We start from the raw sequence: 22,500 nt of genomic DNA on the forward strand, positions 1-22,500 counted from the left end.
CCCTCAGAGGCACCGAGGCTTCTCGGCCTGGAGCCCATCGGTGCTTCTGCGTTGCTTTGCGACGGCTCGGTATCGCAGGGAGGAGTGTAAAGGGGGTGAATGGGAGCTGAGAGGAGATGGTTTGTGCAGGGCAGAAGGTGTACTCGGTTATGCTTCTCCTTCGAGTGTTTTTAATGTTCTTGCTGTTTTCTGTCTTGCCAGAAGGTTGTGAGAGGACTGAAGTTACCTGACATGGTTGAATCGCTTTGTCACATTGAACGTGAAAGGTTCACGCTTTCTTGGAGTCAAACTAGCAAAGTGCATGTGCTCAGTGATCTGCTGCAGTCATGTAGTTTTTTATTTTGAGTTGCCATTTTCCAGTATGATCTGCAAGAGAGAATTTTTTCTTCCCCTCTCGGGCTGTTGTCAGTTTTCAGCTTTGAAAACAATCAAAACCTTCAAAGGTGTGCAGTAGCAAGGAGTGTGTGTCGCATTCAGTTAATGCGAGATAGCTTTCTGAAGCCATTTAAATCCCCAAGAGTCTGTTCTTGCAATTCAGTTTGAACTTCCTGTCTTAGGCAGGCTGAAACAATAATTCAGCTCATTCGAAGTCCATAATTTCCAGTGTAAATGTGTCTTAGAGCTGTACTGTCTTACTGTATTGCAGTCGAACTGGAAAAAAAAGCCCAAGTAAATGCTTGAGTAGGAATTGGTTGCAGAAATGTTGCCTGAAAGTTAATTCTGATTCATTAATCAGCTGCCTTCTCAAGTTAATACTCTTTTGCCTTCTTGAGAAGTCATGTTCAAGCAGTGATTTCTGTATTTGTGTGTAGTGACTTTAAGTTTTCTTTTATCAGCAACAAAAAAAAAAAGCATTTCACAGACCTCCACCTAGAAGTAGCAAAATTACTGTATATAGTGAAATGCCTGATCTCATTTAAAGCGAGGTGATATTTTGGCTCACTTTTGGACTATTTAACTGTTTTCCCAATGGGCTCCTAATTATTATTTGTATAAAAGGTTGCAAGTTATCTGTTAGATAATTTGAAATATATTTGCTAAACATCTGTGTTTGTTCAGGTCTTTAGAAAAATGCAAATGGTAACAACTTTCTGCAGTTCTCTCTGCTGGGATTTCTTTTGTTCCTGTTAATAAAAGGGTCATTTAGTTAGTGAAAGTGTAGAGTATGGTAAGTTTAGGAATTGCAATATATACTAATAGCTGGTAACATTGCAAGTGTAATTCCTTTATGTTGTTTTAAAACTCGTAGATATTGTGGCAACTATGGCCATTAAATGTTTTGTTACTGTGTCTATAAGGTAAAGAAAAACAGGGTGTAGTGGTTCCCCCTCCAGTTCCCCAGTGCCTCCCCTGGTTTTTTTTAAACTGAGCAGTCTTGCACTCCTTTTGGGGAAAGGAAATGTGGCTTCAGCCCTTGCAAACTTAAATTTGGTTTTTGGCTTGCATGAAGAATACTCTGGAAAAAAGGCAGATGTGTAGCACTGTGGCTTTTGCTTAACAACAAAACATTATGTCCTCCTCTGCAGTTACACGTAATATATATCTGTATATATGAAAATCATCCTGACTGACTCTGTGTGGCTCTCTTGGGTTGTCAGGTTGCAGTTGAGATGAGCATCAAGCTGTAGGCACAGTGAAGGCTTTCCCAGAGTCTTCCTCAGGTGCTTTGTGTACTAGTGGCCTTACACTTGCTGACATTTCTAACAAAAAAAATGTATTTCAGATTGGCATAATTCTCTCATTAATTTGTTTCAATGAAGTTGGAGTAGAGGAATAAAAAGACTAAGAAGGGGAAAGTAAATGTGTTTCCCAGAAGGAAATAGTCTGGACCTTGTCATCTTCCCCTTTCTCCCTTTCCATCCATTCACTGTTCGCATATCTAGACTTAATTATTTTTAGCTCGAAAAGCATATTTAGAATAATGTAATTTCTTGTACAGAGCAGTCCATGACAATTACTTGGTGGAGGTCTCTGAAGTCAATGGTTTCTGATTGGCCTTGAGCTGTAGTTTGCAGAGGGTTCTCCTCTGTGGATCAGTCAGCTGCTGTGGAGATGATTGTGGAAATGTGTCAGGGAAACACATCTTCAGTCTCTGAATGCAGAAATTTGTTCCTCAACTGGAAATTTTATAGCTTTTCAAAGGGAGAAAGATTGACCACTGAATTGGCATTTACCAGACAGAGTCGCAGTGTGTTGAAGATAAATGGCTGATGAGGCATGATGTCCCGCAGTAAGCTCCAGTATTTCTTCATCCCTGTGTTACTGTGCATTCTGCATGGTCTGGGCTTGTTTAGTCTAGGGAGGCTTGAGCAGGGCTTAATCACAGCCTCAGTCTGTGTCAGGCCATTATCAGGAGAATGGAGCCGGGCTTTTCTCAGGGTACCTCATGCCAGGGCAGGACACAAGGGGCATAATTGGAACAGATGGGATTCGGGCAGGACACAGGACAGCTGCCCTCTGTATGAGAGCAGTCAGGCTGTGGAACAGGTTTGTCCTCCTGCTTTGAGCTGGAGGAGGTCCCTTGCAAACCTGCATTATTCTGTGATAATTTGCATAGTTTCTCTGTTGGGAGTGTATCCTTTGCTAAAGGAGGATGATCTGTTATCAAGTGGTTGGTGGTGGAGTTGAATAGATGACCTGTTTGAAAGAAGATTATCTGGTCCTGTGATGCTGGTTCCATTGTGTTCCTAGAAAGTGCACACTGGAGGCGCTCCTGTCTTTGGAAATTTTAGTGGCAAAAGAAAAGCAACTGAAGGAAAAATAGTCTAAAACTGTTTGCTGCTTTACTTTTCTTACCCGTCTAAAGACTGCTGACTCTCTAATCTGAGTGATCTAAAATACCTGCATGGTAGAAATTGCAAGAGTATGAGGAACTGAAAAAGCTGAGAGCTCTTTCATTGTCCTTACTTTCTCCTGTTAATCAGTAGTGAACAGTGCAGCAACTGATGGGCCAAGCCATGTTTGCTGTGGATTCACATGTGTCACTGGACCAGCAGCACAGATTTGAGGGTGGTGTTGGTGCTATTTTGTTGCACTGGTTCTTAGATCTTCCAGAAAACAAGCTTGAATTCAATCTTGAGAGTTTAACTTTGGTGGTGCATTGGGCTGTCTTTGCTATCTTGAGAGCGTGGTTTACTTATGCTGAGACTACTTGTGGAATAAGTATAGTCATAACTGAATAATAGAAGGCAATTTTCTCCACTAGCATTAGAATGTATTGGTTTGAGGTTTTTCCTCTTTAAATTCAGTGGGGTTTTTTTTAAAAAAATTTTTAAATTTTTTTTTAATTTAATGTTTTGCAGACCAGAAAGACTTTACAGACCTTCTTTGCCTATGATGGTTGTTTATTGATTCTTTGAATACATCTTGCTTTTTAAATGTGGCAATCCCTGGCAAACCACCTGTTTTCCTTAGTAATTTATATTTTACTATTGCTCATGCTAGGTTTTGTTGACTTTTCCATGAAAATGTAGTATTCTTTTAGAATTACAGGCCTACCATGCTCCAATTCAGAATGACTTTAATTTTTTTGATTGACAGCAGCAAGCTTGCATGTGTCCAGGTCTGATAATGTAGTAAAGCGTAACTACTGGCTGAAGCAACTTTTTGTTCTTTCTCTATACTGCAGAGCTGTGACAGTAGCCCACCTGCTCCAGATGTCACTGGCGCTTATGTATTTCAGAGAAGGCTATGTCTTTATTAGTCTTGTTTTTCCAAGTAAAATAAGTGACTTTTCCTCATGCTACCCTTCTGAGTAGCTCTGGTGGTGCCACATGAGGAGAAAGATGGACTTTGTGCTGCAGCAAACTGACAGAGTATCGTGTGTTTTGTAGCTTGTGAAGGAAGCAGTAGGAGGAGGTTTCATCGAGACCAGTGGCAGAAATGAGTTTCTTAAGGACTGTGTTCCCCTTAGGAGTTATGGGCAGTGTTGGTGTGCTCGTGCTAATCTCTCACATCCAGAGCTAAGGCAGGGATGGAAGAGGAGTGTGTGTAGACAGAAGCACCAAAGCTGGGACAAGCAATAGAAAAGATTCTGTATTTTTAGATTTTGTGGATAAAAAAATGTGCCTGAGGCCAGACCACTCAAGATCACTCGCGGCCCGTGTGGAGGCTCTGTTCTCTTCTAGATCTTCTCTGTCTTATAGGTGCAGCTTCCTCGTTGGTGCTACTGCTTGCTGGGTCTTTGAGCTTATCCTGCTCTTGGTGCAGTCTGCCACGTGCCAAAGCAGATGGATGCAAAGCAAACACCGGGATGCCCTGGTACCTTGTAGGATGAGATGTGTAGGGATTGTGGTGAGAGATGTGTAGAGGGGTGGAATTTACTCTTGATGTGTGAGCTTACAGTCTGACAGAGGTATTGGAAAATTCGATTTTGATGTCACTGCAAAAGGCCCCTGAGGAGAAGCACTTTGGTTCAGCAGTGTTGGCATATACCTGTGAAAGACAGAGTTGCTGGGAGCTGCAGCTTTTGTGCGCTGTATTGGGTTTCCACTTCAGCACTGACTGCTGGGTGGTATTTGGGGTGGGGATAAATTCTCTAGTGCAAGCAGATTGCAAGAAATAGAGTGAATAATGTGAGTTAAGTATTACACTGTGTGCTGGCAGCTCAGCTTTGCTGCTGTGCTTTTGTGAAGAAGCTGTTCATCAAATGGACTGTGGTGTTCTTAAGTGGATGTGAGGAGGTAGGTTTGGTTTGAAGTGACAAAGGCAAGGAAATTCATTAGCTTAAGGAAATTATCTCCTTTTCCGTGGGGAATTAAGGTGGAATATCCAGTAATGCACTTACACAGTAGTAACTTTCAGCAGGTGCCTTTAAAAGGACAGGTGTGCCACATCTTAGGAGCTTTCTAGCTTATTGAAACTTCTTTTAGCTGGCTTTATATTAGTCCGTGTTTCTGTAACCATGGACAGATGTGAGTGAAGTGTGGATGGATTTGGCTGGATGGGTCTGAAGCACCTCTGTGTTGCCCTAGTGTTTGACAACATCAGAACCTGTGCTATCCTCACAGGTCTGCAGTAGATCTTAAAAGCCTTTTATGTTATATTTATCTCATTAAAATACTGTACTGATACATGTATCAACACAGTCTTACATGGGTTGTGTCTCACTGAAAGGGACTAGGCTTGATGACACAGATCATTCCCATCTTGTTCTTTCTTTAGGTACATCTAAGCTTCTTACATCCGTAATGACAGGCAGAAAACACAAGACAGCATGGAGGAAAAGGTGACAAATCAGAAAAGGAAAATAAACCTTTCCAGGAAGAGTGAGTGTTCAGCAAAACAACATACGAATGGTACAGGAAAGAGAGTAAGGTTGTAACAAACAAAAAGAATTAGTCAAGGGTCATTAATTTCAGCTGCATTTTTTTTTAGCTTGTTCTCATTTCTGACAAAATCAATGTTATACCTGGTCAAATTTATGTTCACTTTTATTTATTTTACTTATTTAATAGTATTTTACTGATCAAAATACAAGTACCCTTCTTTTTTTAGGAGGAAATAGCAAGCTAACATACTAATTTTTAGATCTAAAACCCATAATTCTACTTTCCATATTTAAAATAAGAATTCCTTTATTCCTTGCAGTCTCTAAGGCTTTCTCACAGTTTCAGGATTGAACAGAAGCATCTGGTGATCTTGAGTGAGGCTGTTGTGCCTTGAGGGACTAAATGAGGTGCAGTGTTGGTGCACAGCTTGATCTTGGGTTTGTATGATGGTACAGTGAGCTGTTAAGGGTGAATGCACATCTTGTGGGGGGGGAAGTTTAATATGGCAATAGCTAACTTGCTTTAGCTTCAAGAGAATAAGCTGGTGGTTATTTTGTTGTCCTTGACTTCAGTTCAGTGTTAGATGTGTGACTGCTGAGCATCAATAGTGTCAACTAGATTTGCCCTTAAATGTTTAGGAATATCTGACAGTGATGTGACTTCATATGTTGAAGTTGAAGCAGCGATGATCCATAGAAAGTGAATCAACATGATTTTCCCCTGTGCTGATTGTTGGCTCCACTGCAGCCATCCCAAACTACACACTTCTAGGTAGGTACCCACAGGTCTGGAATGGAAACTGCAGGCATCAAACTTAAGTCCTACTGCTTCTGATTTGCCAAATATGACATGAGCCCTACCTCTCAGCAGGGTGGACATCACCACTCAGTAGAGTTTCCAGGGAGTTGGTGCCATGGTTTTAGGATGATTTTTCTTCAAAATAAAATCTCCTAATACAAGCTGAAGTTCTTTGATTTCTGGCTGCATACCAGCCTAACCTGCAGTTGATCAGTTATGGATGTGCAATCAATACCACCTTTTCACTTGTAAAGAACTAGGTTTAAGTTGTTTGGGATGTGAGTGTGGGGTTGCTTTTGGGGTTTTTTTTTAAATCTGTTGTACTTGGGTGTTTTTATAATTTGTGATATGCTTTCCCAGAGGAGTGGCCACACTGGGTAAACTCCTCCAGACTGAGGTATGTACTGCAAGTATCAGTGGAGTGCTCATGATGGTGACTAACACCAGATTGTAGATCTCTTTGGAGCAGTTGAAACAACAGCTGTGTGGCAACAAGACTTTGAATTTTTATGTTAGTGTGCAGGCTTGGTGAGTTTGATGTTGACTATACTGCCTAGGTGTCTGATTGTGAAATAAGGATGTTTAAAAATGTGATAGCAGTTGTTCTTGGTAGTTGAATTTACCACCCTGACAACACAGATGCTACCTGCTGTTAGCCCATTGATCTAATAAAAGAGATTTGCTCTTCTGTAAGTATGGCCAAATTTGTGTGACCTTAAAACTTCCTACCTAAAGTCTGAACCCATTTCAGTTCCCATTTGTGTGAGTAAAGCTCCGACTGCCAAAGGCCTAAAATATGAAAGGAGCTTTCTTGTCCAACTATGAACAGAAAGCTGGGCCTGGGAGTACCCTCTGTGGAGATCTTGGGAATGTGTGTTTTGTTTCTCTTAGGAATTTGTCAAATCTTATACAGGTGTGTAAGTAATTGACAGCTAAAGGAAGCCAAAATAACTATTATGTCCTGTATCCTAAAACAGAATTTCATACCTTTCCAGGTTTGCAGTGCAATTTAAACCTGTAACTCCAAGGTTCCTGGACAGGGATTGCAAAGAGGGACTAGTGGCTGACCTCTTGATGTTAAGCAAGTATAGCTTGCTTGAAGTGAACTCGGATCTTAAAATATCACGTAGTGGGGTTTGAGTGCAGTATTTGTGTGTTTTGAATTTTAGCACAATTCTTCAGACTTTCAGAGAGAGATCAGGATAAATAAAAATGAATTTGCTTTCTTGAAAAATGTAATGTTGTGATAAAGCCATCAGCTGTACCGATGGTGCATGAGAGTTTGGGCCTGTCCGCACTGCTGTGCATGCTCTATGCTTAATCCCTCTGGAATAGAAGGACTTGTGTTCAGAAGTGTGGGATGCCTCTGAGCTTCCAGCACCTTCACTAGGAACTGCAGATTCTCACCACTATGAAAAATCATGGTTTGTATCTTGAAGTTATTACAGGCTGAAAGATAAACATCGAGTCTACTTCAGCCTCAGTGACAGGATAGAAGAGGATGGGCAGTAAGCTTGTGTTAAACAACAAGCTAGTGAATTAATTCTCGTTATGGGCCATTGGCAGGACACTCATAGAATGGCCTGTGGATGGTGAAATACCTGAGGAGCTAAATACATGAATCAGTTGGTGTAAGCCACTTGCAGACAATCCATATTAACAGGTCATTTGTTTACAGTAAATGAGATCAAGTTGAAACAGCAAGCACTTGCCAGCTTGTTCAGATGGTGTAACTTCTGAAGTATGTGAAGATAAGGTGGTAACACTCGGTTTTGTTCTCATTCTCCACTTTTGTACATGAGATGTGACCTCACACTGAAATAGCACTACAAACCGAATCTATAATTAGAAACTAAACCATTCAATATCCAAGACGTTTATTTACAAGTCTAGGATACAGAGGTGAGTTTTGTCCTACTTATCTCAAAGAAAAATTCAGGCCAGCTGAGAGGATGTGTTTCTTGGTGCTAATACTCAACCCAAGTGTTATGTTTATTCCTGTGATCTTTCTGATGATTTTGTTGTTTGTTTGTTTTATAGTCACTGGCTCTGGGTGAGGATTCAGAATGGGAGACAAGCCTATCTGGGAGCAGATAGGATCCAGCTTTGTACAACATTACTACCAGCTTTTTGATGCAGACAGGACTCAGTTAGGAGCAATATATGTAAGTATCCACAAAAAGGGAGCTAAGACTGTCCCATTATCTGTCTGGGATTCCCTGTTCTGATGTGTGGGAATACACAGGGTGGGATTGTGGGCTTTATCCTGACTCTGGAATATCAGTCAGTGCAATCACACTCGCTTTTATTTATTGCTTTTCTTTTATGTTTCACTTCTGTTTTGAGCTTTGTTTGCCTTTTAGGCAGTCAGACTCACAAAAGCCCTGTTTAGGTGTAGACAGTGGTTTGTATTGGAGGGGTTTGATGATAATCCTGTGATGAAGTGCTCTGTAAAAGCAAACATTCTAGTTTTAGTTTGCCATTAATTTACAGGCATGGATTTGCTTGGATCCCTCTTGAAGTGGGATATAATTTAAGTCCTACCCTGTGTTTATCAGTTCTTGCAGGTGTTTCTTTTACCTCATGCTATATCAATCCTCTGAACATTAAAATAGATTTACAGTTTTAAATCCAGTTTAAACATGTAGAATAATATGTTAAATGAATGTAAATTTAGTTTAAATTTCCTCAAACATTAGGTTTTTTTTTTTCTTCTTCTTATTTGGGGTGAAGTAGACTTGGATACCAGAATTAAAAACCGTAATTAACAAACCCAAGGAACATCAGCTTTTAGTTTTGGGAGAAGATTCCTCCAGAGCATGCAAAGTGCTCTGTGCGTGGAGCTGATTGCTGATGGTGAGGAATGCTGCTGGGTGGCTGAGGAGTTTGCAGCAAGACGTTCAAGGCTGACAAGTCTTCTAGCAGCATATCCTGTTTTCCTGACCAGTTTTTCATCTGCTGGATGAGCTGCGTGAAGCTTCAGCAAGCTCTTGAGGATTGAAATGGTTCAGCACCCTCTGACACCCCTCCTTATACCTCAGCAATATCCAGCAGCACTGATACCATTTGCTCTTGGGATTGTTGTGTACTTGCTACCTGCTAGATTGTTGCTTTACTTTGCCCAAGAAGCTGTGTACAGAGCCTAGAGAGGAAGAAAACCAAGCAATTTGTGTTCTAACCACAGCTCTAAATATGAAGTCTCTAGGCAGTTTGTCAATTTATTACCAAAATACATCAAATCCTCAAAATGGTGGTGAGTACAAACTAATTTAAATTCCTGGATGTAGGGCCTTCCACACAATGAACTCCTGGCTTTTTTTCACCCTTAGGGTCTTTCTGCTTTCCATCATTCCATGAAGAGTCCTGTGCACATGTAGTTGGGAGAACTATTATGCAGGTCACTGATGTGTGTTGTTTTGTGGAGTTCCTAAACTGTGGAGAATGGGACCCTGTTTTGTGTGGCTGAAATGCACCAAGGTCACAATTTGTGTAAATTTGGGGAGATTTTGCAGAAATGGGCTTGTAATGATAAGCTTTTTCCCTTCAGAGACCCTGTGGAAGCAAACAAATTTTATTCCATGCAGGAATAAAACAGGGAGCTCTTGGATTTGGTGTGTATTCCTGTATCACTGCTTCCACCACAAGATACGGTTTATCTTTAGTGGTGTAATCCAAGTCAGTCAAGACTTTTGTCACCTGTTCCAGGTAGGGGTCTGGCCAGTCACTTTTGAATTGCTTTAGTTTGGTGAGTTGGAGCACTACCCTGGTGGTGCAACCCCTGTTGTCAGTTTTCTTCATATATTTTTCTCTCTCCACATGCTTGACTTTGTGTCCCTAGGATTTTTTTTCTTTTGATCCTTTAGATTTTCTTCTGAAAGCTGACTTTAATCCAAAGGCAGGAACTCTTTTTGCTGGTAGACTTATGATAATGAAATGTAGCCTACTTAATTTTTAGTTGATTGTTCCAAACTTTCGCAATTGATTTTGCTGCTTTCTTTCTGTCTCGCATTGAGGTAGTTTTCAAATAACCGGATTCTAAGGACTTATGTGAAATAAACAAAATCTCCTATCAGGATTGCTTAAGGGTTACCTAAGCAGGTTGATGACTTTTTTTTTCTTTTTCCCCCAGATTGATGCATCATGCCTTACGTGGGAAGGACAGCAGTTCCAGGGCAAAGCAGCCATCGTTGAAAAACTCACTGTAAGTCTGTAATCCTTACTGAATGTTTTGGGAAACAGTTATGAAGACTAGAAGATAATTGCTTCTGAAAATTTGAGTTAGACTTAAGCAGTTCAAAAATCTTGAACTTGTGCTTCCAACTTGGGTCTTCAAGAAATGTTATGATTTACTGCTGTGTAGTGGGTTATTCCACTGATGGCTCTAATGGTGAAATGTTAATTGACTCCATAGTTTGCAAGGTTATTTTGTGACTGCAATTGTATTTGACATTATTGATTTATTTTTTTAAAAGGTCTAATGCATAAGCTGCCTCTGATCTAGAGGAGTGAAAGGCGTCTTTGCTCTTTTAAGGCATGCCAAGGAAGAAGCAATAGCAAACCTGTTATTTGGATCTGTCTGTGAGAAAGGCTAGACACATTACAGCAAGGAACAACTTATTTTGTGATACGTAAACTGCAAATAAGTTCTGTAGTGGAGAAGCTGACTTATCCTCAATGCAGATTTGTCAGCAGTTCAGATATGAGCAGGTATGGTTCAGGACTTTGAAACGTGTCTCTCTTCAGCAAGTGAGAGGACACCAGAATTCCATGTTCGTTTAGTTAAACTTAAGAGAATTTTTATCTTCTTGAGTAAATCCATGCTTCTGTTATAAAACTGGGGGTACTTGCATGCTGTCATGAGACTAGAAAGTTTGTTTCTCTTGCAAGATATGCAGAGGACACACTTTTAGGTCACCAGACAGTCTGCTCTGAGTGTGGTATTTCAGACATTTTTATTACACATTGAGAAGAAAAATAATTGCAACTTGACACTTGTCTTATTGCACAGCTACTGCTCCTGTGTTTTGGAATTACTTCTTTCACCTAAGGCATCTTTAACTGTGAAGACAGGTTCACCCTCAGGTCTGTGCTTTAGGTACCTGTGTTGCCTTTGAGAAGGCTGCACATCTCAGAAAGAGCAGCAACTGCTGCTTGTAGGTGAGGAGATAGCAAAGCTCCAGGGTAGCTTGTTTGTGTACTCAGTGCTCTTTAGACTTTTGGGCTAGCAGCCATTTAGATACCCAACCAGCCAAGCGTCTGCTTGGCCACAGTGTCTGATTGCTGCCTTGGATTCAGCCCAGTGCAAATCCAGCCCCTTTCTCACTGTGACATAGCTCATCTTTACCTTCCCTGTCTCTGCTGCAAGGTGGACTTTCTGGATTTATGTGCCTGCTGCAGTCATAATTGGTGAGTGAAGACACACTACTCTGCTTTAGGGAAACTTTTTCTGGCTTGTATCCATCTGCTTAAAGTAAGGAGGAAATGCACTGAAGTTACTCTGTGCCCTTCCACTGCCGTGGCTCGTTATGAGCTGTATCAGCTTACAGTGACTCTAATGTCGTTCAGCATTCCTCTGTCAGCACTGAGCTGCCTGGGCTCCCTTTGCTGTGTCAGCTTCATGTGCTCACCTACTCTGCTTCTGGAGCTGCTTAGTCAGTTCAGCACATCCCTGAAAGTTTGGCACTGAAATTCTTTTGCACTTCTGCGGTCTTGTGTCCTTCAGTGCCTGGATGGTGAATTGATGTAAGCACAAAGAGGTGGCATTTTCTTATAGATCAAATTCTTTGCTGTGTGACAGCAATGGTATGGCACCTTTTCAGTCTGCTCATATAGCAGGGCAAGGTTGTATGGGCATTGCTCTGCAGAACTGACACATCTGTGCCTTGTTACAGCGTGGGAGTTGACACTTGTTTCTTCTGTCCTAATTGGTGCTGGACTTGTTTCACATAGAGTGCCTGTGCTAATTAGGGGCAGCCTGATTTACATTGAGCATTTGAGATAATAATTACATAGTTCTATGAATGTAGTGGAGCAAGGCGGAAGCTGAGACAGGTATTCTTGCTGCCAGCAGCGAGTTTATGCTACTTAACTTTATTCTTGCCTGATTTCTCTTACCTGACTTCAAGGAGGATTCCATACTTTTTATAGTGAAAGACCAGCCAATTTCTAATGTCAGAGGATGGTAAAAGCCCTGGTTGTTGTGTAGTTCCATGCTTTTTAGACACTTTTATTGTATTTTTCATACCACAAAATCATTCGCTCCAGTACAGATGGATGTCTATAAGCAGCCATCCTTTTGCAGTAGCCTCTGCCTGTCCTAAAAATCAGTGGTCTTTCCTGTCAGCTACACTCCTGCTCTTTCCAGTGGGTTTTCTCCCAATGCATCACATGAGTAGCTCACTAGGCTGGCCAGCCATTTGGGGTCCTTTCCTCTGAAAAGGACAATCATAGAACCTTTAAAGTTGGAAAATATGTGCCAAGATCGAGTCCAACCTTTCACTGAACACCACCTTGTTAACTAAACCATAGCACTGAGTGCCATGTCCAGTTGTTTCTTGAACACTTCCAGGGATGGTGACTCCGCCACTTCCCTGGGCAGCCCATTCCAATGCTTAACCACCTTTTCAGTGAAGAAATTCTTCCTGATATCCAACTTGAACCTCCTCTGATACAGCTTGAGGCCATTTCCTCTTGTCCTGTGGAATCAGGTACTTGAAACAGCCACTGTCTTACCCAGCCTTGTCTTTGGTTCCTTGTCACCATTTTGCAGAGCTCTTGATTCCAAAGCCTTTCCTTCCTCCCTGAACACAAAGGACAATCATAGAACCTTTAAAGTTGGAAAATATGTGCCAAGATCGAGTCCAACCTTTCACTGAACACCACCTTGTTAACTAAACCATAGCACTGAGTGCCATGTCCAGTTGTTTCTTGAACACTTCCAGGGATGGTGACTCCGCCACTTCCCTGGGCAGCCCATTCCAATGCTTAACCACCTTTTCAGTGAAGAAATTCTTCCTGATATCCAACTTGAACCTCCTCTGATACAGCTTGAGGCCATTTCCTCTTGTCCTGTGGAATCAGGTACTTGAAACAGCCACTGTCTTACCCAGCCTTGTCTTTGGTTCCTTGTCACCATTTTGCAGAGCTCTTGATTCCAAAGCCTTTCCTTCCTCCCTGAACACAATTGCATTCATTCCCCTTCATCCCTCTGCCTTTTTAAAAGAATCTTTTTGTGGGGCTTGTTCAACAAGAAGCTCTTGTACAGAGGTGGGGCTGGGCTTTGGAGTACCCTTTTGTCAAAGTAACTTCCCAGCCTGTGCTTGTGCAAGTTGTGTGGGTATTCTGCACATTCAAGTTTGGAATGGTGACCCTGGAAAACAGTCTGCTGGTTGTTCAGAGAAGAAGGCTCTGGTTTTGTGTTGTTACTATGTCTGTCCATACTACAAAGCTGTCAGTCCATTTTGCACTTCCAAGTTGGTTGGGACTGTATTCCCAGCCAAGAGGAAACACCGCAGGCTTTATTAAAGGGTGTTCTTGAATAGTATCCCTCTAATTAGAGGGCTGCTCCCTACACTTCATATGCTTCCTCAGGTGCTGATCCTTCCACAGTTTCTGTGTTCTCTGTTATCCAAGGATTTAGCTTCCTGGAATTCTTCCTGGAGCCTTAGGCTTGTAGAGCCAAGACTGCACTTCATATTCGTTACAGCAGGACTTGTGTCTCTACCTAGGCCTTCTAGGAAGTCTTTGAGGCCTGTTCCAGTAGAGGGAAGTGCAGAACTTGTCAAAGTATGCATTTGGCTCTGTTTCAACCTGTTTCCAAATCAGGGAAATGCAGCAAAGGCATCCAAGTGCCACGTGAGGTTTGAATGGCCCCGTGCTGCCATGCTGTGCAGTTCCTGGACTTGGAGTATCTGCCACATGGTCTCCCAGAGCTCCATCCATGCTGAACTGCCACTAAAGCACCTAGCAGTAATGCAGCTTTTGGGGAAACAGTCCCAAAATTGCATTTGTGTGAAGGGCTCTGAGATCCCCCAGATACTTCACGTTCACTGCTTGGACTTGTCCATGTTGGAATGTGAATGTGGTCTAAATTGAAAGACGGGAATTACTCTCCAATGCCCAGTGCTCCTCGAGGTGTGTTACTTGCACAAGTACCTCCAGACGTACTGACGTTGGCTACCTGAGTGTCAAGGGAATTAAAAAGGGGAAGAGTGGATATGTGGATTTCATGTCTTGAATACTTCATCCACTTTTCCTTTCCATTCATAGCCACTTTAACAAAGAAGCAAATTCGGGGTTGTCTGGTAAACCTCAAGTATTAGATGATAAAATCCTTTAACATAGTTCAGAGCAGAGGTTTGTTCCTTCATCATATGAACTTTGAGCTTACAGATGATCTGAAGCTCTTCAGGCAGTGCAATTAGAGTAGGAAAAGGTACCATTCACTGTGTAAGGCAATGTTATTTCCTCTCTTGGTGCTTGAAAAAAACTTACAATTGACCCCCCAAATGAGTAGTGCCCTCATTTGCAACAGTTTTCTGTGCAGTACTGCCACAATAGTCTAACACTTCATAATGTTGGATTTGCTCAATCTTTGTTTTGTAAGTTAAATAATTCAATTGCTGTATACTTTCTTATTTTGATTTCTTTTCATTGCAGAGCCTCCCTTTCCAAAAGATACAACACAGCATCACAGCACAAGACCACCAACCTACACCTGATAGCTGTATACTCAGTATGGTAGTGGGACAGCTTAAGGTAAACTCTTTCCATTACAGGTTAATGAGTGTTTGTCTTAGATTTTTGTAGGATTCTAAATCATCTGATTTCTGAATACATTAAAATGCTCTCATGGGTGGGGAAGGAAAAGGGGTAAGTTTGCATTGGGATATTGTTCCTCTGCCATTCAAGACTGTCAAGAAATGCTCCTTCTTTCAGACACCTAGTTCTAGGTAAGCCACCTGTAATTTGACAGTTGTGTTCTGCCAAGCAAAGTATCATGGATTTATTTGTGCAGACAAATACCATGTGGGTTCTAAAGGCATCAGTATTTCCCTTTCCCTGATGCAGTAAGGTTTTGGTGTCCTCTGTTGCATTTAAAAGCATCATCACAGTGTTCTTGGACAATTTAAGCACATCTAGTTTAACATGCACCTTGATGTCCTGTTTGCATTGAGCTCTGATTTAGCAGACTTCATTTTGCTAACTGACCACCCTTCAGTGCGTCCATACTTTTTATTTACTGTCACAGGACACAAGAATACAATCCTGGTGTCAGTATGGTCCAGTACCTCTGTAATCAAAACCGATTCAGCAATGGGAGTGTTGCCTCTGAGATCAAACACTTACTGTTGAAACAGCTGCTTCTTGTGAAGAATCAGATTATTTTTCAGGCTTAGTATGACTATATTGCTATGTGACTGATACTATTGCACTGTGTAAACTTACCCAGTCTGCCAGTATACCAGGGCCACAGACTTGTAAATTAATGAAGCTGCTTATGAATGAATTGTCCTGGAATCTGCAAAAAATACTCTGTGAAAGTCAGCTGCAGGCAGAACTTGCTCACAGTGGGGGGTGTTAGTTTAAAAAATGTGAAATTACATAGCAGTAGTTGAAGTTATCAGAGTTCGTTTGGTCCAGCTATGCTGTGAAGTCAGGCCTCTAATGCCATCCAGTCTTTAGAGTTATCTGCACCCAGTTTGTTTTAAAATAGCTGTTAGATTTCCTTTTCCTGCTAACTCAACGGCACCTCCAGTACCAAAGCATTCAAACTTCCACTGACACTGTACTGTTTACTAAGCAAACATAGGACTGGATGTTTGAATCTGCTTGCTAAGCTGTTCTCTTCGTTTTGGGCTGGGCAGCTGAGAAGAGCAGTGCATCCACTGCCGAACCTAACACAGGCAGCTTTGGCTCTCATTAAAGTTGCTCCTGCTTCCCAGCTGCAAGTTGGATTCCAGCTTTCTTGTTGCTCAGTCCCACCTGCACACACTCTGTGGAAAAGCAGCCACATGTGACCATGGAAAGCACTGAATTGCAGGACAAACATGCTGATCTCCTCAGCCTTGCTCTTGGGTGTGCACAAAACTCTGATGTGATCAAGACCTTTTGACTCAATGTCTTTGGCCAGTCACATCTGCACCTAGTTTTGCACAGTCATATTTTTAAGGTTATTGCATAATTATCAAGCAGATCACAGCTTGCAACGGTGATTGTGTTGGATCCTGTGGCAAGATACCAAGTTCTAAAAGATTCTGTAAAGATACTGGGTTTTCTCATCCATTAATATGGAGGGATTGTAAATGCAATCTGGGAACTTTCCATAAATACCATGACTTGGAGTAGTATTTTCTGTTGTATTGTTTTTAACCTCTGAATAATTTCAGCTTGCTGAAATAACTCAGTATAATTTGGGGATCATGTGTTAGAGCATCCAGGTATTTGGAGAGAACATACTGGATTAAAGTATGCCTACTGTCATGATCAAATCCAACTTGCTTGTGAATTTTTAGTAGATGAGGAAATGTTTTTCCACTCTTCACATGTATATGTCTCAAACCTTAGCTTTAAAAATTACATCTTAATCCCTGGGAATGCTGCTTCTCACAGAACAAGTGTCCAGAAGGTCGAAGTCAACTTAGAACTTTAACTTCATGCTTCTGCCTTGTTGTGATATTTATAGAGGTGGACAAATGCAGTATCAGGAACAGTCTGTGGCATGAATGAACCTGGCTGTCATATGTAGTGAATACTTTTTTCTCGTGCCAATTCACACATGTTGACAGGCATTTTACTGCATCTCAGTGCTGCTCTGTGTACAATACACTAACTGAGAATAGCTGGGTGCAGATGGTGCATTTTAACAAGTGGCTCACTTGTAGCTCCAGGAGCAGGGAACACTGTAACAGGCAAACATGGAGCTGCATACTCACTGTTATTTAAAGCTGCCTTCTTAGTGGTGTGGCTGCTCAGCCTGCATATGTTGGTCTCAAGGAAAACTCTAAGAGAATTTTGCACAAGGAAGGGCGCTTCCAAGACCACCAGTAGCAGAATTTGAAAGGTTTGAAGGGGAAGGCCATTCTTCCTGCTTACTATTCCATTATCCTTTTCATGGGACTGCGAAACAAATTCTTCAAAGCCCAGGACAATTAATGCATATTTTAATCCTCTGCAGTTTTTCAAAACTTGAATTGCTTCATGTAATGAAGGACCATGTATAATGCTTTTAATAGAGTAACCCAAGAAAATAATAGTGCTAAAATACCTGTAACATGCTCTTTTCTAAGTTGTCATTCTTGGCATGATATTTAAACAGATCTTCTGAGGCATTAGTGCTTGAATTGCTAGTCCCAAAGTTCAGAACATCATTCACTCTGAGGAAGCTAGGCACATCTTGTATTTCTGCCTTAAACCATTATACATATGTTTCTTCCCTAAACCATAGATATATAAATCATTAGGGGCAAAAATAAACCAAAGGAGAAAAACTTCCTACTTCCCTTGCATATATTGTGGGGTGAACTATTACCAAATCATCACAAAGCCTGAGTTTTCTTCTTGACTGTACAAGAAGAGTTCTGAAGGAATAATGGGGCTAAGGACTGCTACTGTCAAACTCTCTTATTTCCTTTATCAGAGTATTAATTCTCAAGTAGATCTGCAGGTTTGGGTTGCTTTAAGCCCTTGGCCTCCCATGAGGGAGGGGTTTTAACTGGGGTCAGTTGAAATCATAACTGGCCCATGACAAGGTCAGGATGTGTATCTGCCTCTGTGCTGCTCCAGTCCACAGCCCAGCATGCTAATACCAGTATGAACTATAAATAAATAAATAAAAAACCCTTTTGCAACAGAATAATCACCTACACTGAGGGGCCTGGGCACAACAGCTTCTTTGAGAAGATGCTGTAGAGTAACAGAGCATCTAAGTAGGTGAATGTCACTAGCAGGAATTTAAGTCGCTGGCTAAAGCAGTGCAGTAATTGCTTTCAAAGATCCTCTTTAATGGATGCTGATAGGTATTAATGTTTGGGTGGGGTTATCCTTTTGTAGAGGTATAATAAATACACATCCACTTATTCTAATATTGCTGTTCATTGTCTGAGTGCTGCTTGCTTGCTTCAACTAGGAAGAGTAAGCATCAGTTTAAGTCTTTAGGAGTGAATTCCTTTTGGTGTGACCCTGCTTTGCCAGAGTTCATCCAGAATGTCACCCAGTATCTTCAGTGTGCTTCACCTAGTAATGTATTTCTCCTGTCATGCTCAGGCAGATGATGACCAAGTTCTAGGCTTCCACCAAACCTTTTTGTTGAAAAATTTTCAAGGTGCCTGGGTGTGCACCAACGAAGTCTTCAGGCTAGCCCTCCACAACGTTTAACCCTGTGCCTTACCTGTCTTCCAGTCCTGGCTGTCCTGGTTGAGTAAGGAGTGCTCTCTTATTGCCCTTCTGTCCCTTGAGCTCGGCTGAGAAGCATGGCTGTGGCTTGTGTGTTCTCAGAGCCATGTGGCAGATCTGTGGCTCTCCCCAGAGTGTGATTTCTGAAGTGATCGATGCAGAATTAATTGTGAATAACTAATTGTTATGCGGTGTTTCCTAGTGTTAAAAGGAAAAGGAAATTTGCAATTAAAATCACTGGATGTTTTTGTAATGCATGCTGAACACTTGAAGCATTGTTTAAAAAGCACTTAAAGCCAGTTAAAAAAGGCTTAACATCTGAAAGAACCTGCAGTCTCAAGTAATTAGCCTTTCCTTTGAGGTAAGGGTTGTTGCAACCCTGCAGTTCAATCAATTACTGCTTCGGGTGCTGGTGAAGAAGTAAAACCCTCTCTGACCAAGCAAGAGGAGGAAAGTTGTGTAGCTAAACCTGAAGTGCAAAGCAGTCTTGCATCTCAAACTCTGACATAGCTCACTGCTCTGTGAGCTTAGGACTTCCTTTGGAGCCTCCAGGTCAGAAGGGATGTAGAAAAACTGAAAGGTCAGAAGGCTGCCAGGATTGTGAGTGATGGAGAGCTTGTGGAGCTGGGAGAGAAGGTGGTGAAGGGCAATCTGCTGGAAATATAAGTGAAAAGTGATTGAGTATTTCCAACTACCTGAAAGCAAACTCTTCTCAGTGGTGCCAGACAGTGTAACAAGGGACAGTGGTTGGAAACCGTAACTTGGAAGGTACAGATGGGACACAAGGGAAGATTTTCATGGAAGACTGAAACCCTGGGAAGTGGTGCCTGGATACCTTGTGAAACATCTGTTCTATGAGAATTTGAAGACTCTGCTAGACAAAGCTGTGGCTGATGCAGTGAAAGATGTCCCTGCCTGGGACAGGAGGATTGGATTAGGTGATCTCTAAAGGTCCCCTCTGTGGACCACCCCAGCCCGTTCTGTGATGCAGAGCTGCTGTAGTCTATGCTCATGCTGAGCAAAAGCCTAGCCTGGAAATCAGAGGATCCTTCTAGTCTGATTCTGGGACTTCTTTAATTTTTGTTTTAATTCAATGATGTCATGGAAGAATTTGAACTGCACAAAGGAAAGTTTTATGGGAAGACTAAAGCCCCTTGTGTTTAGAGCCTGGGCTCACATCTGGAATGCAAATCCTGAGGTTCATGCCTGAATTTGGAGTGAAAAGTAAGGATAGAGAGTTTCAGTGGTGTTATCTGAGCTGTGATGAAGATCTAACCTAAAATGGGATAGATTAGTCTGTGTTTTCTGGGGCATCTTGAGTCACTGAACTGTGAGCCTTTGCTATGTGCTAATATTACATAGTCAAAATTTGGGAATGGACTACAAAGTATTTACTTCACCTTGGGTATAGTCTAGGATTTTCCTTGTTTTTAAAGTATACTGTTGCTCTATGCTATGAAGAGATAACATGAAAGGAATAAAGAAAACAATAATGTGTGACTTCATTGTGGGAATTTGGTGTCTGTACCACACCAAGTGTTTTGGGGGAAGAATTCCCTCTTAGTCCTTCTTCATGTGTCCAGCCCTGAACTGCTTAAGAAAGGAGGAAATTCTCCTTAAGCCAGAGCATCAAGAGCTGCAGTGCTTTTATCAGAGCCTACCTAGGCTTATCAGAAATCGAGGAGACCTACATTAAAGCTCGTCTGGTGCTGATATTTTTTTTCCAGATGTATATTTTAAAGCATAGTCATGTCAGTAATGACAAGCTCAAATTTGGTGTGAAAAGTACTTATGTAGCTTGTAATAGATGCCTCAGTGATCTGCAAGGAGGAGGGCAACTGAGAGGTGAGAACCTGCCAACTCCCAAGCAGTGAGGCTCTCCTGGGATGGGTTACATTGGATACCCGGGAGAAGCTGGGAAAGGCACAAACCCATGGGCTTCAGTGCACAGGCCACCTCTACAGCACAGATATGTGAGCCTCTCTTCTGGGCATATGTAGTAAGGATAATACTTTGAAATAATTGCCATGACTGCTGTCATATGTGCTAATGCACGAGATGGACGGCTGGTCTGACCCAGCATAATTGCTTGTGCTCACACTGGGCTCCTTCCCAGGGAGCCTCTGCCTCATGCAAAGCAGGTGTATATTGAGGGACAAGCTGCCCTGTTCGTCTGCTGGACAGTGACTACTGGCACTTGTCTTGCTTTGAGGATTTTTCTCTCATTCAGTCATGTATTGAACACTGACTTGCTCATATTTCTGGCCTTACTTGTTGCCTTCTTAATTTCTGGCTGTAGTAGTTTCCTCATTCACTTTGTTCTTCATGGTTTTATAGTAACTTGTCTTGCCTGTTCTCCCCATTCTCATGTTTTTGCAAGCTGAAGAGTTGTACTCAATTGACTGTCTTCAGTAGGAAACTGTCCTGTAGCTGGATCATTTTTCTTGTAATTTTATGACTTTATTGCAGCATTTTATTTTTTTAAATTATAAGAAATGCATGCAGGATTTGATATGTGGGTGTTGTTTGCCTGTTTATGCATTTGCATTTTCTGGGTTTTGGTTCTTTGTTCTTCCCTAATAACTGCTAACCCTATGCTTGCCTTGATTGCTTTAGAGCTCTCAGCTGGTTTAATAAATAAATATCTATCATTATTTCAGTATCACTTTCCTGAGAGGCCAGTCTAGGGTCCACTTTGGTTTTCCTCTGTGAATTAGCATATGCTTAGTGAAACTGCACTTCATGTGCACCACTTAACTTCCTAGGCAGTTGTCACTGTGAAATCCTTGCAGTGGTTTTTGGATCTGAATGCTTTCTTTCCATGCACTTGATGCCACCAGCGCTCTGGCAGACTTGCTGTTCTGTGATATAAGTGATGTCCTTTGCGAGTTGCTCCTGAAACCTGACTTGTTTCACAGTCCATTAATATTATCTTTTTAAAGTAAAGTTTCCTTTTTTGATTATTTTGTAGTCTGCTTTGCTCTTTAGACTTTTCACTTGTTCTCAGTGAACAGCAGAGCATTGCCAATGAACATTCAGTGCTTTGACAGCCTCTTTCATGAGCTGCTCTGGCTGCTGCTTTTCAAGGCTCTTTTTATACATTCCCCCCCTTTTCTGAAGCTGAATAGTCATGTGTTGAAAGAATAAAGCTTAAAATCCTCCAAAAATGCTGAATTGAACACACTACAGCCACCGTCAGAAGATTGTTTTGTAGTTGCTCCTGTGTGCTGTTCAGATTAAATCCTGTTGTGTCATTTCCAGCTGATTGATTTGGGAATAATTTGTTATTTTGAGGGTTTAATTCCTGCACAGTGTCTCTGAGAAGATGGATAAATAAACATTAGGTGGGAGTACTAGTCTCCCTCTAATACTATTTTCTACTTTTGTAGTAATATTGTAGTAACCCGGACATATTTTCAGAGGTAGGAGTGGAGGCACTGCTGCAGACATTCCTGTGCTTAGAACACACTGTCACATCTGTAGTGAATGCTCTGCTCCCTTCCAGCTGTTGCTGGACAGTGGAAGTGGGAAGTACTATGTTGCTGGCCAGCTGCACCTGCTCTGGCAAGGCTTTCAACACCCAGATCATTACCTGGATCATCCAGCCAATGTGTTGATACCAACCTCTACAGAAATCCCCATCTGCTATCAACCCAAAGTTCAGCAGCTAAAAATTGAACCACTTCTTTTAAGCTTGAGTCCTGGGCAAGGAATCTGTGATTCAACACTGAGGCAGGCACATTCCATCAGTGTGGTGAGTGACACTTCAGCAGGTCTTCAAAAAACCCCAACTTCAGATGCCATTGCAGGATTTCCATGTCACTGGGCCCTGGGTGTTTGTCTGCAAAGCCCCTCAGAACAGACCCTCTGGTGGTATTGGTGTCTCCTGGGGTATTACACATCTTACAGCATGTGATGTCACTGTTAATGTTAGCTTTAAGTTGTCTTATCGTGAGTTTTGGAATAAATTTCTCAAAAACAGAGTGTTTTAAACCTTTTCCCCCCCCCCTCTTTCTGCAGGCTGATGAAGATCCTATCA

The 22,500-nt window shown here is 41.7% G+C and overlaps 1 protein-coding gene across 1 annotated transcript in view; it reads left to right on the plus strand.

Moving 5' to 3' along the window:
* Positions 1-8,108: 8,108 nt before the first annotated feature.
* NUTF2 (nuclear transport factor 2) overlaps positions 8,109-22,500 on the plus strand; it is a 14,955-nt gene continuing 563 nt past the window's right edge. Inside the window, exons 1-4 of the mRNA XM_008638729.2 lie at positions 8,109-8,233; positions 10,198-10,269; positions 14,727-14,825; positions 22,482-22,500. The exon at positions 22,482-22,500 is cut by the window's right edge and continues 563 nt beyond it. Of these exons, the coding sequence (XP_008636951.1) occupies positions 8,135-8,233; positions 10,198-10,269; positions 14,727-14,825; positions 22,482-22,500 (289 nt within the window). The 5' untranslated portion in view covers positions 8,109-8,134. The remainder of the gene's footprint in view (positions 8,234-10,197; positions 10,270-14,726; positions 14,826-22,481) is intronic.

The sequence above is a fragment of the Corvus brachyrhynchos genome, unplaced genomic scaffold (assembly GCF_000691975.1).
Source record: "Corvus brachyrhynchos isolate BGI_N302 unplaced genomic scaffold, ASM69197v1 scaffold26, whole genome shotgun sequence".
Lineage (NCBI taxonomy): Eukaryota > Metazoa > Chordata > Aves > Passeriformes > Corvidae > Corvus > Corvus brachyrhynchos.